General features: G+C 44.9%; 1 protein-coding gene across 2 annotated transcripts in view; it reads right to left on the bottom strand.

Annotated features, from left to right (window-relative positions):
• The window catches only part of TMEM266 (transmembrane protein 266), a 124,827-nt gene that overhangs the window by 63,657 nt on the left and 43,872 nt on the right, over window positions 1–17,298 (bottom strand). For both annotated transcript variants that reach the window (XM_042988317.1, XM_042988316.1), the window contains exons 2-3: window positions 9,730–9,860; window positions 5,729–5,917 (exon numbers count right to left, since the gene is read on the bottom strand). In XM_042988317.1, the coding sequence (XP_042844251.1) occupies window positions 5,729–5,917; window positions 9,730–9,767 (227 nt within the window). In that variant the 5' untranslated portion in view covers window positions 9,768–9,860. The remainder of the gene's footprint in view (window positions 1–5,728; window positions 5,918–9,729; window positions 9,861–17,298) is intronic.

Genomic DNA, 17,298 nt, shown 5'->3' with positions numbered 1-17,298 from the left:
TGACTGACTAGCTGCATGGAGCTTTGGTGTCTTGGAAACCACTGGCTCCAGGTGAGGCAGCAAGGAGGCTCACAGTCTCTCTAAATAAGCAAAAATGCACATGTAGCTCATTCCGGTGGTAATGGGTTGTGGAGGCCAGGCAGCTAGGTATAAGTACATGGATTGGAGCCATAGAAAATACATTTTGGGAAAAGACAGTTCAGTTTCAGGCTGAACTGGTTGTGGTTCCTCAGGCTGGACATGAGTGCTCTTAATGAAAGGGCTATTTTTAGCAATGACTTGTATGGGGACAAGTTTGTGACCAACTCAGAAGAATAGATTATTCCACAGATACTTGTTAGGATTCTGAGGTGTGTTTAGGATCCCTGTGAAGACATCCAGGAAGCAGTTGGATATAAGCCAGTAGTTTGAGAGAGAGAGATCTACACTAGAGACATGGCTTTGAAAGTATAAGTTGAGGGGTGCCTGGGTGGCTCAGTCGGCTGAGCGTCCGACTTCAGCTCAGGTCATGATCTCATGGTTTGTGAGTTGGAGTCCTGCATCAGGTTCTGTGCTGACAGCTCAAAGCCTGGAGCCTGCTTTGGATTCTGTGTCTCCCTCTCTCTCTGCTCCTCCCCCACTCACTCTCTGTCTCTCTCTCTTTCAAAAATAAATAAACATTAAAAAAAAAAAAAAAAAAGAAAGTACAAGTTGAAAAATATTAAGTTATGGGACTGTATGGAAGTATCCAGTGTGTAGAATTAGTAGAGAGAGAATGACCAAAGACAGAAAATGAAGAGCTCCAACACTGAGGGGCCAAGTAGAGAAAAAACAATTTTTAAAAGGCTTAGAAGGAAGAGCCAGAGGGACAGGAAGAAAATCAGGAGCTGGCATAGCAGCTGACACAGGGAGGCTGTGATTCAAGAGGGAGGGGTGGCTGACAACTTCAAATGCTGGAAAGAAGATAGCATAAGGATCCCAGCAAAACATAGGCCGTCGATGACCCTGAGGAGAATAGTTGTCACAGCACAGATGAGGCTGAAGCTGGATTGAAGTAGTCTCAGGAATGATTGGGAGGGGAAAGGGGACATGGCAAGTGCAGATGAGGCTTTCAAGAAGTCTGGCCACAAAGAGGAAGAGAGAGAGGGTGGCAGCTAACAGGAGACCAGCAGTCAAGGGAGAATGTGAGAGACCCATGTGCATGCCGAGTCAGAGTGAGGAGGCAACTGATGGAACCACGTTCAGGACAAGGTGGGAGGGGAAGGGAATCAGAGCTCAGAGATGAGACAGGCCCCAGAAGGAGCGGGGAGGACTGAGGGGGTGGGGTGCAGCCCCACTGGAACTGTTTCTACTTTCATAGCAGGAGCAGAGGAGGTCATCTGCTGGGGGCAACAGGGAATTTGAGGAAAATGGAAACAATCTGAAATAACCACTGGGGACCAGGAGTGGCAGCTAGCCAGGACCACAGAGGAACACTGTAGGGCAGAACCAAGAAAGAGAGACTAGAGACATTGAGTCTGAGGAGGTGCTATTATGGATCGAATGTCTGTGTCCCCCCCCAAATTTTATGTTGAAGTCCTAACAACCTCAATGTATGGTATTTGAAGGTGGGGCCTCTGGGAGGTGCTTAGGCAAGGTCAGGGTGGGAATAATGCCCTTATAAGAGGAAGAGACCAGAGCTCACACTCTCCCTTTACTCACATATAATGAGGAAAGGCCATATGAGGACAGAGAAAGAAGATGGCCATCTACAACCCAAAGAGTCCTCGCCGGCCCTGTTGGCACCTTGGTCACGGACTTCTATCTCCCAGAACTGTGAGAAAATAACATTTCTAACGTTTAAGCCACCCAGTCTATGGTCTTTTGTTATGGTAGCCTGAGCTGACTAAGGTGCCGATCTGGACAGATGTCTGATTTTCCTCCCTGAACCGTCAGCAGCCTGGGTATAGAAATGAAGAGAGTAGACACTGGGTAGCTCTGTAGTCTGGGCTCTGCTAGGCAGATACATAAGGACAAAGAAAGGGCTCTTAGGAAAGTCAGGGAGCTTGATGGAGATGGGGCTTTTCCCCACTGACTGTCTCCTGTACAGTCCCTGCTCCTTCTTCACAGGGCTTTCCTGGGCAAAAGGGAAAGTGGACTTAAAAGCACCCCAACAAGTTAAAGGTATCTGAGAGTGTAGCCTCGCAAGGCACGTTAACCACAGTCACAACTGTGATGTTATAAAGGGATAGGTGACAAACAGAAGCCCAATATTGCGAGCCTGAGTCAGGAGCCAAGAGATGAAGCTCTATTTCAGACTCTGTTGCTGTGTGACTGTGGGCAACACACGGGCGTCCCAGGGCGTCCAGGGCGTACTGGACTCTGGACTCTGGAATATTAGAATATTTAGAATAGATGCTTTCTAAGGTCTTTTTCAACTCTAACATTTTCAGATTCTGGGTAATATAATAGCATTGAAATATTGCTAAGTTCAAAAGAAGTGAATGGTGGGGCAGCTGGGTCACTAGGCACTTTCCTGCTGGGGTCCCTGAGATCTCTTCATTTCCTACAGACAAGATTCACATCTCTATATAGCACTTCCTGTAGCAGTGTTAAGAAAGAGACAAGTACAAAATGGAGTCACCTTTGCTAAGCCCCACATCAGCAAACTGAAACTTAATACTTAGCCTAATTGTAGCTTCAGCCTCTCCCAGGAATGTAACCTTTAACCAGTCAACCTGGAATTACCTGGACCGGTAATCTTCCTGACAGACACCCCCCTCGCACCACCCCCCCATCCCCTGAAGGAAGGTGGCCTTGCCGGAAACAATCCACTCTTTCCTAGAATAACTTCCTTGCCCTGACTCCTGCCTACACAAGTCTTTCATTTTACACAGCTCCTCAGACCTCCTTTCTATCTGCTAGATGGGATGGCACTTGATTTGTGAATTGTTGAATAAAGCCACTTAGATCTTCAAATTTACTCAGCTGAATTTTGTTTTTTTAACCGTAGAAAGAGGTGTTTTTGATGAGACTTACGTCAAACCTTTTTGAAGGCTGACCTGAACTGTAGGTAGTGTTATTTTGCAGCGTTTCAGAAAGGGCCAGGTTGGAAATTTTGGGGAAACCCCAGGAAATGCAGCAAAAGCCAAGAAGCCTTGTGAAGAGAGGCCTGTCCCCTCTGCAGTATGCTTTTGTTTCTCTTCCTCTTCCTCTGGCTTCTGCTCTGTGCCTGCTCTTCCTTCCTCTGGGAAGCCCTCTGGCTGCCAATGGAGCGCCTCACTGAGAGCTCCAGCAGCTAGGCAAATCCCTCCCAAGCCGCTTCCTATTTACCCAACAGGAGCGGCTTTCCAGGGCACACCTGGAGGCTCAAATCAAATCAAGAGCCTCCCTGCCTTGCGGGCACTTCATTTGTATTCTCCCTAATCAGAAGAAACCCTGCAGAGGCCTAATTCAGGAGCCAGTGGAATGAGAAAGCAGAACTCCTGCCCTCTCTGGTGCATGGGAGGGAGTGGCACACGCCGTATACAGTGTGCCCATAGGCTGCCTGTGTGGAAATTGCCCCGAACCAGAATCCTTGGAGGCTTTCCCGGTTCTTTCCCCACCTTCTGACTGTAAACTTGAAAAAAAGGGACTAACACTGGCTCCGGCTGGGTGAGAAAGGAGTAGTACCTGATGATAAGGGAGCAGAAGGCAAACAAGCAAGGCCCACCCCCGCCCCCAGATGGGATATGTGTGACATTCCTCAGGTACTCCTGGCTGCCCAAGAACAAAGGAAAGGAAAGAAAACAAATGGTTAGCTGATAAGAGATCACAGTCATACAGTACCTGGGTCTCCATCGGTTTACAAATGTCTTAGTAAATTACAAGAAAAAGGCAATCTTATCTATAGCCTAATCTCCAGAAACCTACAGACTCAGTTTCCTGAAGCCCCTAATATCACCCTCCCCTCCACAGTGATGTGGGGAACAAAGTCAAGAAGGAAATGGCAGGTGAAATTAAATTTCCTTATAACCTGCAGCTCATTGACAAATACTTGAGGCAAATACAGAGTATAACATTTCTCTAGGAACCCCCTTCCCTCCTAATGTTAATGCCTTACTAGGGGGAAAACAACCTTAGCTTGACAATAGCAAAGCCCCTGGCATCTTATGAGTCTTCTTTAGCATATCAAAGTACTTCTGGAGGCCTCCCTTTTGTCTTTACCTCCCCCAGCTCCATAGTATATAACCAGTCTCTCCTGAGGGTCCAGAGCAGCTCTTTCTGCCTCCTGGTCCTGTCCCACTGCTTTAATAAAATCACCTTTTTGCACCAAAGACGTCTTCAAGAATTCTTTCTTGGCTGTCAGCTCCAAACCCCCACCAGCATTCCAAAACCTCATCATTGGGAAAGACTGGGACCTGTTATCAGGCTGCACTCCTACTTTTGGCCACCAGACTGTAGTGATATGCATGATGACCAGGGAAGGACCTAGTTTACAGGCCCCAGTGAAAATGCATGGCTCTTTGTTCAATAACTATTAATTTCAAGGCTGCAGCAGTAAAACATTAAACTAAAGATAGGGCCTTTGCAACTGCACAGGTCACATGAGAATGAGGCTGGTCCTGGCTGGGGCTTGCAGACCTGGAAATCCAGGAGAAGCCAGCCCTGCCATCAGATGGGTGCTGATAGTGCTCGGGATTAGTCTGTCACCACTGATAGGCATCCCTTGGCCATCTCCCACCTGCTTGCCTGTCTTTTCCCCCAGTGTCCTGCTGACTGTATGCACAATACTTAGAGAAAATTATATTTTCAGAGAAAGCCACTAGGGTACAGTTTTTGCAAAAGGTGCATGGTTTCACAATTGTTAGGAAATCTCTCTCGGGAAGTGGGAGAGCCTCTCTGGGAAACAAGCACAGAAAATCCAAGGTCTGCAAATTTAACTTTAGCTAAGCCCTCTCACTTACTTCTAAAATAACCCAGCAACCTTTCATTTTTATATTCAAAGCAGCCAGCATGTTCCAAAATATGTACAGACACCTGAGAAAGAAGAGTGGCCCAGAAGTGGCTCCCAAGGTCCTGGTCGATGTTTAAAATCCTGTATCTGAGAACAACAAGGTGGGGCTGGGAAAAGTCTGACCTGCCCTGAGACCCCAGGACCTGTTGTTCCTACCCTTCAGGTTCCCCCAGGTAAAAGGAAAAGTTAATTGGGGAACAAAGGCATTCAATCTGCTTTGAATCTAACCACTCCTTTGAATCAAGGACTAGCATATCCTGCAAGTCCTCCCAGAAAAGGGAGCAGGAAAGTCCACAAAGCTCCTAGCTAAATGGTGCTACATTCCCTTACACACTCACATGTTACTGCACGCAGAATGCTTTCTTCCCAGCCTCTTCCCTGGTGAGAGTTGGCTGACAGAGGAGAGCAAGTCCAAGTCCACCCACTATGGGCTCTGTGACCTTGGGCCAGTCCCTAATCCTTATGGGTCTCCTGATTCCCAAGTGTACAGAGAGGAGGTTGGATGGGCCACTAAGGAGCAATTCAGTCCTGAAACAATTTTATGAATGTCTGAGTCCCAAGTAAATGTCATATTAGAGGTTGTCTAGCAGCGACAGGTATTTTCTGTACCTAAAACATTTTTCTGTGGAAGCAATGCCTGAGGAGAAAAAGAGCTCAGGTGGCAGATGTGAACCTGGGGTCTCTAATCTCTGTGCTGCTTCATTGGAGGTACCCATGGATTATGGGGGTTATGCAAAACAGGCTTCTTAGCTACTCAACAGCCCCAGCACCTACCCTTCTCTTTGGTAATCTTCGTCCAGATTTGACAGGAGCTGAGAGCCCGCCGTGGAGAGGTCGACTGCAGCCAGGGGCAGATCACGATAGGCAAAGTTCACCAGCTGCACGGGAGCAATGCTCTTGGTTTCTTCGTCTACTTGTTGGGAGATGATCTCAACTTCAGAAATTCCTCCTTCTATGGCAGGCCTGAGTTGGGGAGAAGGGCGACAGTCAACCCTTAAGAACAAAATAATTTTTCTACTCTCCAAGGAAAGGAGGAGGAGATGCATCAGAATGTATGCTGTGCTGGTGGAGAGTGGGGAAGCTTGAGGTCACCATTCTTACACACTGGCCACCTAAGGGACTGGACTGAAGCCCCATTCTCCTCTACCAGTTGGGGAACAGTGGAAGAATGGAAAGAGGAATTGCTCAGATCTAAAAATATGAGCTATGGAGGCAGGAGCCTTATCTATCAATGGGGCTAAAGACCCAGATGGAAATTCTGCCAACCAGAAAAACCAGGGCTTAGACCTTTAGGATTTTTGGTCCCTAGAGTTTATATCGGAGTAATATATTCTTGTAAACTGTCTCCTGGGTTTCTGTGTACAAGTCCTTTGAAATGTTTCTACCATCTATACCACAATAGAGAAGAGAGGTTTCTGTTCATGACTGGATGTACTGCTGGTGGTCGTGGAGCCCAGCTGGAGAGACAGAGTGAGCCTTGGACAGTGAGGACAGCAGGAACCAGCTGTCACTGGGTGTCACTCCCTTCTTACTTGAACTGGTCCTACTACTCTCTCCTTTTAAGGTTGAGAGTAGGAAATGGAGGCCACTTGATCAAACATCTGTGGAGTTATCGGTCTCCTATGTCATTGTCAGGCTAGGGCACTGCAAATAACTGAACTCTGGCATTACAGGGCTTCTCATCCAGGGGCAGTATCCCCTCCCAACCTACCAGGAGATTTCTGGCAATTTGTGGAAATTTTGGCTGCCACACTGACCACAGGAGGTCACTACTGACATAAGTAGGAGTGGACATTACACATCCTCTGCCCAAACACCAAGAGACACCCTGTGGAGAGATGCTGGGCTGGATCATTTTGCTTTAACTTCCTGGGGTGCCATCTTTGCTCCCCCAACACACTCCTGACCCCATCTTATCCTGTAGAATCTGAGGGGCTGGGTCTTATGCCTCGGGCCAAATAATGAAGGTCAGAAAGAAAAATGGTGTGGATGGAGAGGAATAAAAATTAAATATTTGGGGAAACACTGAGAGGTCAGTTTGAATACTGAAGTGGCAGCCAGTCTTGGCAGCTGTGCCTGGGCTCTGGTGCCCCATCTCTAATGCTGACTTCCATTGGGCTTCTCTACAGCCTCAGTTTCTCCAACTGAAACACACAGGTGAAACAGAGGCTCCTTAAGGGCCATTCTTTCTTATGCTACAGTCTGATATGGATATGAAATATGGGGCACCAAGTAGGGGGAGGAGCTCTGCAGGGACAAGTTCCTACATTTGGGTGGGGGACTCTAAATTCTAGACTTTTCTTTTCCAACCATCACTGAAATCTAGCCAGTAATACACAGTGGCAGTTATCCAGGAAGTTTAGAGCTGAATTTGCCTATTGCTCATTTGATTGAATCATCCAGATAATTGAGGAAATAGTGGGATTTTTATTTGAATGCCCCAGGTTGGCAGCCTAAACTACCTGGATTCACCAAGTAATTTCCAATGCCCCAATTCTCTTTGGTAGGCATTATTTAAACCTTTGCTTTTTGCTACCTGTCAAGCACAGATAATAGTACTCATCACTGTATGACATTTACAAAATGACTCAAGATCTTTAGACAGAACAGTCATAGGATAGGAGGCTTCTGTGTTTCTCAACAACTGAAATACAAGTGGTGGGTGTTCAGTGGGGGAATCCTGGCTCCTCCAGGTATTTCCAAAAAAGTAGATGCTGAGTTGGGGTGCCTGGGTGGCTCAGTCAGTTAAGCGTCTGACTTTGGCTCAGGTCATGATCTCACAGCTTGTGAGTTTGAGCCCCACATTGGGCTCTGTGCTGACAGCTTGGAGCCTGGAGCCTGCTTCAGATTCTTTCTCCCTATATCTCTCTGCCCCTCCCCCGCTCACACTCTCAAAAAATAAACATTAAAAAATTTTTTTTGAAAAGTAGATGCTGGGTTGAATTTGTTGTTTTCTCTTGGACTACTCAAGGAAACTACGGGTGGCTTAATTGAACAGACAGAACTTTTTGATTAATGGGATGTTCATTGAGGGCTGGGGTGAGTTTCTGAGACTAACAGGATGTGGCTCTGAGAAGCAGGGAACAGGGTACTACTGCCTTTCTTGTTCTCTGTTACCCTCCTGCCAGTGGCCATAGCAGCCAGCACCATCTCTGGTCATGTGGTCATCTCAACAGGAGGAAACAAGGCCTCCCTTGGTAGGACTGAGGGTCCCACAGTTCATAGCCTGGGTATTGATACAAACCTCTGGTCCTGAATATGAAGAACAGCATGATGGACAACATGTATTAATGGCCCCATTCTTCACTCCTCCCTTTGCCATGTGACTCCATAGAACTACTCCCATCAGAAAGAAGAGTGTGTTTTTCCACCCTTGATTCTGTTTTGTTTTTTTTTTTAATTTTTAAAAATACTTATTTATTTTTGAGAGGGAGCTGGAGTAGAGAGAGAGAGAGGGAGACAGAGAATTCAAAGCAGGCTCTACAATGTCATCGTAGAGCCTGACGCAGGGCTTGAACCCATGAACTGTGAGATTATGACCTGAGCCAAAATCAACAGACACTCAACTGACTGAGCCACCCAGGTGCCCCATGGGTTCAGTTTTATGATTTGTTTTGGTCAAAGGGATGTCATGTTAGCAGACATGACACAAGCAGAGGCATGAAAAGACACTTGAATTTCTGCTTGTGATTTTGTGTATCTGATATTGCCATTAGAAGGTGACCAGTCTAGCCTAGGGGAAGCTGAGAGGCACCTTGAGCAGAATCCAGTTTCACCTAGATCAGCTGATAGAAGTCAAGCCCCATATCTAAGAGTGATCCCCGATTGGTGGAACTATCTAGCTGGCTACCCCAAACATAAAGGGATAAATACTTATTGCTATATTCTATTCAGGTACCATGGTTGGTTGGTACACAGCATTACTGTGGCAATACATAATGGGTTCCTGCTCCAGATGACAGCAGCCAGTCCCATAAACAGGCAGGCTGGGGCAGTGTGGTGTAACAGAAAGATTGCTGTTCTCATCTTGGTATTTTTGCCAACGTGTTGCAGGACACAAATGAGTGACCACTTTGCTGGTATTTGGTAAGACTAGGTGGTGGTCAATGTGGCGTCTTAGATTTTGGGAACTGAAAGCACTTCTCCCTTACAAGTTCTGCCCTTGGTTTCATAAAGCCTGCTTTTAGAAACCCTCTCACGATTTCTAAATTTCCTTGCCAATTCTCATTTTGTTAATTCACCTTAAGTACTTCCTAATCTTGTCTTGAGGTTTGCTTTTGAAGTTTTCCTCATTTTCTGAGGCCTCCTACTAGAGGAAGTGTGTTTAGTGGTTGTCTGAATCAGAAGATCCTGTCTTATGGAAAATTCATAGCAACACTTTTGGACTGCAGAATTCCTCTGCTTTTTTTTTTTTTTTTTTTTTTTTAAGAGAAAGAGGGGCAGGAGTAGAGGGAGAAAGAGAGAATCTTAAGCAGGCTTCCCGCTCAGTGTAGAGCCCGATGCAGGGATCGATCTTATGACCACAAGCCCAAACCAAGAGTCATACTCTTAACCGGCCAAGCCACCCAGGTGCCCCATCCTTCGCTTTTTCAAACCAAAAACTGAGATGACATTAGTGGGGCAACTCAGAGAAAAAGCTTAAATGTGAGGTTCAAGGACAAAGTCACCTGGAACACCTCCATCTACATAGGGCTGAGGAAGAAACTGTTGGTTGCACCCATGATTCTGAATTACCAACTCAGCATCCACAGAGAGGAGATCCCGGTGTTACTTACTGTGGATTGGTCATGTTGAAAGATGCAACCAGAGCCATGGGTTTTCTTGGTGTCTACTGTGGCTCAGCTGTCTTGAAGCTTGCTGTCAGCATTTCTAAGCGTGAGTTCTTACAAGACATACAAAATGGTACCTTGAAAACAAATAATTGAATGGTAGGAATTTATCACACTCAGATGTCAAACCAAAGTTCTCCTAAGCTCATCTAAAAATGGAAGTCCTTAGAACTTTGTTCCATACAGCACTTTTCTTCAAAGTTATGTTTGAACACAGTACATGTTGAAAAGATTCTTACAATTACCCTATGGTAGAATAGGCAGAATTTTTTTTCAGAGATGAATAAATAAGTCAAGAATGACAAAATGACTTTTCTGTGTCACACACAGATGATGGAAGAGCTAGATTGGACCCAGTTTTTCTGACTTTTCATCTATAGCTCTTTCCACCAAATAGCCATGCCTAAGCAAACCAGGGTAATGTTCTACTCCAGCTTTGGGAATCTCAAAAATCTGAAGTGTCTTCCTACAAGGAGAGAGGCAGCATACCCTGGAGCCAGACTGCCTGGGGTCAGAGCCCGGCTCCCATTTATAAGCCTTGTCACCCTGGGTAAATTCCTTAATCCCTTTGTTCCCAGTTTCTCCACCTATAAAATAACAATGAAAACAGGACTAACTAAATGAGTTAATGCTTGTGAAACACTTAGAATAGTGCCTGGCATGTAGTGTTGGCTTGTATTATCACAAGTATTATTTTATAAATTTAGATTACACAGTCTGTTGAATCTGAGCACATTCCAAAACATTTGGATGGCTGGGTGTAAGATTTCCTCTTAAAATTTGGATTAGGTAAACAGAATATACTTTTCTATAAACCAGTGCTATGGCACCACCTGGAAGTCTTCTAAGAGACAGTAATGATCCGGCAAAAAGTACACAAAGAGACAGATCCGGGTTCTGGGTGATTGTGTACAAGTTACAACAGAGGGTATTCCAATCCTTGTGGAGACTGTCTTCTATTGCAAAATGCTTTTCCTGCAAGGCAGCAACATGAGAGCAACCCCCTCTCTGAATCCCAAAGCTCAGCAACTAGAGGCACTTGAACGGGAGAGACAAAGTCTCCTTACATCATGTAAAAGGAAAAGATGCTCCCAGGGTGAAAAGTATCAGGAGATGGTTGGTAAATCTGCAAAGTGGGGAAGCTCCTTCAAGTTCAGTGTAATTAAGAAGTGACAGTTGAAGTTAAAAGTACTTGAGGAAATTTTGGGAAAGTCTTAGAGTAGTTACTCTAAGAGAGATGCGGAACTCTAAGAGAGTAGTTACTCTAAGAGAGATGGGGAACTTTCTAAAATTAGAAGGGCTTCAATATATGAAGCCACCGTTTCCATATCAGATGGATGTGGGGCAAAAAAAGAAAGGGACACCCACAGGGAGCATGTAGACAGATGTTTTAGAACCACACCATTGGGGCGCCTGGGTGGCTCAGTCGGTTAAGCGTCCGACTTCGGCTCAGGTCATGATCTCACACTCCGTGAGTTCGAGCCCCGCGTCGGGCTCTGTGCTGACAGCTCAGAGCCTGGAGCCTGTTTCGGATTCTGTGTCTCCCTCTCTCTCTGCCCCTCCCCTATTCATGCTCTGTCTCTCTCTGTCTCAAAAATAAAAAAATAAAATAAAATAAAAAATAAATAAAAACAAAAAAGAACCACACCATGTTAAGGGGTTCACTTCACTTTATTATACCTTAGTAAGACGGTTCTGAACATTAGAATCAGAACTCTTCTTTACAGTATTGGGAATTGTGAATTAATTGTATACTAAGCTTTATACACATACATATACATATTATTCCATAATAGAGACATAGTTGGTCTCAATCTTTTTTGTTCTCTTTATAAAGCCTGAAGCTAAGAAACACCCCGGTAGGAAGACTGGTCATGTGGAGTGCTTCAACTCAACTGACAATGAAGCCAGGATCAAGGTACCCACACATGGGAGACCAGCTGAGCAATGCCCCCTTCCAGAATGGGGTTTTCACAAGTTGTATCTCCAAGTGAACACTTTACATGTTTCATAAGGTATTAACCCTATGAAGGACATAACAGGAAGATCTTTGCTCTTATGGACCTTCCAGTCTGGTTGGCTGACAAGTTTGAAACACACAAAACTTGAAATTTTGTGTGTGCCCTTGGTAGTGAATGAGTAAAAATGGATAGATCTACATTTATAAATAAAAAAACACCAACTACTGCAGGAATATAGTATGGCCAATGATGAGGGAAACAAAGGCAGAAGGAAATGGCAGGTAAAATTAAATTTCCTTATAACTTGCAGCCCATTGGCAATACTTGAGGCAGGCAGAGTAAAAAGTTTCCCCAGGAACTTCACTGTCTTAATGCTAATGCTTTGCTAGAGGGAAAAACAACCTTAGCGTGACAATAGCTAGGCCTCAGGGATCCCGTGAGTCTTCCTTAGCATATGAAAATCTCCTGGACTTCCCCCAACTCCTAGTTATGTAAGCAGTCTCTCCTCAAGGTCCTGGGCAGTTCTTCCTGCCCAGGGGTCCTGTCCACGTGCTTCAATAAAATCACCTTTTTGCACCAAAGATGTCTTCAAGAATTCTTTCTTGGCTGTCGGGTCCGTACCCCACGAACCCGACTATCACCCTTAAAACCTCATCAGCCAATAGAAAAGAAAATGATTTTTAAAAATTCTTTGACTTTTTAGGAAGGAAAATTCCAAATATACATTATTACAGGGAATTACAAAAAGGACTTCCAGTTATCTATCACCTAACTTCAACAGTCATCAACTCATGGATAGTCTTGTTTTCTCTATATTCCTGCCCATTCCTCACCCCTCATGATGATGTCATTTCATTCATCTATAAGCGTTACAGTATGTAGCTTAAAGGATAAGGAATCCATTTAAAAGATATACCATAAAATCGTCAATGCTCCTAAGCCAGCAATATTTTCTTAATATTGTTAAATATCCAGGCATTGTTCACATTTCCCCATTTGTCCTGTAGTCAGAAGCCAAATGAGGACCACATGTTATGACTGGTTAATATATCTCTTAAGTCTCATTGAATCTGTAGGTTTCCCCCTCTATCTCATTTTTTTCCATGCAATTTATTGGAAAAACTGGGTCATCTGTTCCAGAAAGTTTCCCAGTCTGGATTATGGTAACTGTAACTCTTTCATGTCATGTTCCTGTCCTCTACCTTTCCTGCAGTTTTTAGTTAATCTATAGACTTCAATCAGATTCAGGTTCAATTTTTTTTTTTTTTTTTTTTTTGCAAGACTGCATAGGCATGAAAGTGTCATGACTTTCATCAGGAGATACATGTCTTCTTCTTCTTTTTTTTTTTTTTTTTTTAAGATTTTATTTTTAAAATACACCTAATGTGGGGCTCGAACTCACAACCCTGAGATCAAGACTCACATGATCCACCAACTGAGCTAGCCAGATGCCCTAGGAGATACAATACATAATATCTTCTTGTTCCTCTTTTTTTGTGATATTAACAGACATTGATGATCACTTCCCAGATCCATAAATTCATTAGGATTTGCAAAAGGGGCGTATTATGATTTGTATCATTCCTTCTTCATTTATCAGCTTCTATGAAAACAAATTCCTCCTCACCAACTATTTGATTCCCCTAAACATTTCACATAGAAAAGAAAGGATAAATGCTTAACTTCTTCTGTTTATTGATTTTCAAAATAATTAATTGGTATCGTTTATCCTCCAAACTTATCAATGAGATATTTTTTTGTTTTCCACAGCATCATGGATTTAACCATTCACTCAGCAGGGGTGGAGTGAAAGAGCAGACTCCCTGGTAAGCAGGACAGTAGTTTCCTGAGGAGATGTGGGAGTGGGTGAGAAATGACTGGCATCTCCAGTACAAGATAAAGATGAGGCAGGAGAGAGGGTAAATCATATTTGGATGGACAGTGAGTAGGTGTGGGACCCAAGGAATTTAACAAAAATCCCCTACCCCTGGACAAGCAGAGCAAGACTAACTCCATTTTGTGCTACACCCATTATCTCATGTATAACCCCCACATGACCTACTTATTGCTTAAGACACTCCCCCACCCTAGTCAAGCCGCTGAGCACACCTTTACTGGAAACTGGCTCATATAGGAATGCGGAACCCCTAACCGCCAAAGAATGTAAACCCCGCTTTTTGCCCGCCAAACTTGCGCGCCAATTCTGACCAGAGTGATAGGCTAGTTCAAACAGTTACTATAGGGTAAATTGTAATTCAATTGGCCACCTGCGTGTGGACTGACAGGACTATGCAACTTTCTGTGTGTGTTACAATCTCATTGGCCACTGGCCCCTATAAAACTGCTACGCCTCTTAACCTAGGGGTCCAAGTCCCTGCTCCACTGTGTGGGGTATACTTGGGCCCAAGCTCGAGCTTGCAATAAACCCTCGTGCGTTTGCATCGGTTTTGGCTCCTTGGTGGTCTCTTGGATTCGAAATCGGGGGCACTACAGTAGGCTGCTTCAGTCAGTGGTTTTGATCCTTAACAAGCAGCACATTTTAGAAAGCAAGTTCCTTGAAGGTGATGTTATTTAAAAATAATATTCTCCAAATAAAATAACCCCCAAAGCACAAGCCTAGCATGAAGCAGGTGTAGTCTAGCACTCTATAAATGAACATCTGAAGTGCAAACCTGCTGTCTCATAAACCTAGTAAAAGCAGAAGAGAAAACCTGTTTTGGATTTACAGGGTCTGGCTATGGTGGGTGGTGAGGCTGCTATTTTGACTTTAGCAAAATCCCAGTTTCTTCCACTTGTTGCTCATTCGTCTTTGTAATTACCAATATCATTTGCTTGTTCCAGCCAGATCTGCAAAATTCAAGCTGGCATCCTAGGAATTTTAAACCTGAAAAAGGCTTCTAAAATCAAGTTGTCAGTTCCCTCACTTAACAGGTGAAAAAGTCCATAATACCGCTCACCTGACCCCAGAGGCACCCAGGTCAATTCCTCATCCCTTACTTGTGTAACAGCCCGATGGCATATGTGACCTGCTTTAATATGCATCCCATTCAGGTTTCCAAGCCTGGTTTACTCAGAATCACCTGGGGGCCTTTGGAGATGTATAGATTCTTAGGCTACCCTGCAGAAATGCTGAATCATAATTCTGCAGGTAGAGTTTGAGAATCTTTTCGTAAGTTCCTCAGGTGTTTCTGACATGCAACCACTCCATTTGACTCTGTATCAACGTTCTCAAACTTTCCATTTCACCAGAATCACCTGGAAAAGATTATTGGCCCCACCCACAAGCTTTCTAATTTAGTATGTCTGGGGTGGGAGCCTGAGAATTCATATTTTCAACAAATTCCCAGGGGATACTGGTTTGCTGATGCACAGACCACGTTCTGATCTTCTGAATCATAAACTGTACTTGAGGTAAAGATGGCATTTTTATCCCTATTTAGCAGATGGAATTTACTGGCTGCAAAGCTACTGTGGTGGAACTGTCAGTAGAACCTACCTGGTCCAGGCTGAAAGAGACTGAGTATATCAGTTGGGAATACTTTCATTTGCAAGTAACAAATATCTGACTAACAGTGACTTAGGCAGTGAAGACAGAGGTGGGGGGAGAGGGGAGGGAAGAGGGGAGGAGGGGGAGGGGGGAGAGGGGGAGGGAGAGGGAAAGGGAGAGGAGAGAAGGAGGAGAGGGAGGGAGAGGGGGTGGGAGAGGGAGAGGGGGAGAGAGAGGGAGAGGGGGAGAGAGGGGGAGAGAGAGGGAGGGAGAGGGGGAGAGAGAGGGAGGGAGAGGGGGAGAGAGAGGGAGAGGGGGAGAGAGGGGGAGAGAGAGGGAGGGAGAGGGGGAGAGAGAGGGAGGGAGAGGGAGGGGGGAGGGAGGGAGGGGGGGGAGAGAGAGAGAGAGGGAGAGAGGGAGAGAGGGAGGGAGGGAGGGAGGGAGGGATGGGGGGGAGAGAGAGAGAGAGAGAGAGAGAGAGAGAGAGAGAGAGAGAGAGAGAGAGAGGGGGAGGGAGGGAGGGAGGGAGAGAGAATCTTAAGTAGGCTCCATGCTTATTAGGACAGAGCCTGGCATGGGGCTCGATTTGATGATCCTGGGATCACAACCTGATCTAAAATCAAGAATCAGACGTTCAACTGACTGAGCCACCCAGGTGTCCCAAGACTTTTAATTATCTTAAGTAGCAAGAAGTCTGGAGGCCGTGGCTCTCTGATATCACCAAGGACTCAAACTCTTTTCATCTTTCCCCAATCCTCTGTGTGATGCATTACTCATACTTTATGCCCTGTGGTTGTAGAATGGCTACTGTAGCTCCAGCTTGCACACCAGCTTCACACAAGAAGAAAGAACCAAAGGCTTTCTCCTATTTTATTCTGCAGGAATGATCTTTCCAAGCCCTGTAGCCAACATCTCCTGATGTCTCTTTGGGCAGAGGTGGGTCACATGGTCGCATGGCTGCAAAGGAGTCTGGGACAATGGGCAGCTGGCCAAAGGAGTAAGGGGTGATATGATAGCCTAGTTCAGTCATAATTCATCCTTTGGGGCTGGGTATATCGTTTCCATAAACAAATCTCCATTTCTCAGCAAGTAAGCAGTGGGAAGGAGCAGTTGCATGCATAACTAATTGTCTGCCAGGCCAGGTTTGGACACTTCTGATATGGTTCTGAGGCTCAGCTGGATAAGTTTCCTGGGTCTCCAAACAGACTGACCAAATATTGGTAAATGGCTGGCAGGAAGTATGAAGGATGTGCTCTCACAAAATCTCAGGGTTCTTTTATTTAGAAAGCATTGCATGTGTGTAAGGTTCAGTTTTGACATCATCAAGCTTGCTGTAGAATCTGTCCCTAGGGAGAAGCCACTGAGTGCTGGCACCTTTCATGGACATGATGTTCCACACCCCCAGGAGGAGAATGTTGTGTTTCTTGTGCTGAATGAGAAAGGTTTCTGTATAACAACACAAGGTCATCCTTGTTGTTGCCTTGACCTATTAATACCTTGCTCCATTAACAAGGAACTAAAATGAAGACAATCAATCATGTATCCAAGCATTCTCCCACTCTAATCTCCAGTCTTTTGTAAAATTCTTAGCTACCAAATGAGTGGGCAGGGAGCCCACAGTGGCTGTCTTTTCTAGGAGGAGCACAGTGTCTTATGGACACCTCTAACTTTCTATTGTTTGCTCCTCTTCACTTAGACAGTGATGCAGCCTATCAATTATTATGAGTCTCATCAAGTATGGGAAACATAAAACAAGATCATGCAAAACTAGACCAAATCATCCCAAATTACTTGAGTATTCTGAGAAAAGAATCAAGAAGACCATTATCATAATCTTTCCATTTTTCTCAATATTTTTTCCTAACAAACACTCCCCTAAATTGAACATACCGTGTCCCTGCTGGGACAAAAGATCCACTGCCTTCTCATCCTTAGCTAGACTGGACAGAAAAGGATGCCACCTAGCAGGCACTCCTCAACCCCAGCCTGATGTCATTTTCCCTCTGGAATTCTGCAAAACTTCTGGAAAACTCCATTATCTATGATTTGGGGAAGTACCAACAATGA

The sequence above is a fragment of the Panthera tigris genome, chromosome B3 (genome assembly GCF_018350195.1).
Source record: "Panthera tigris isolate Pti1 chromosome B3, P.tigris_Pti1_mat1.1, whole genome shotgun sequence".
Taxonomy (NCBI): Eukaryota; Metazoa; Chordata; class Mammalia; order Carnivora; family Felidae; genus Panthera; species Panthera tigris.
Note: the sequence above shows the minus strand (reverse complement) of the source record. Positions and strands in the feature narration are given on the sequence as shown.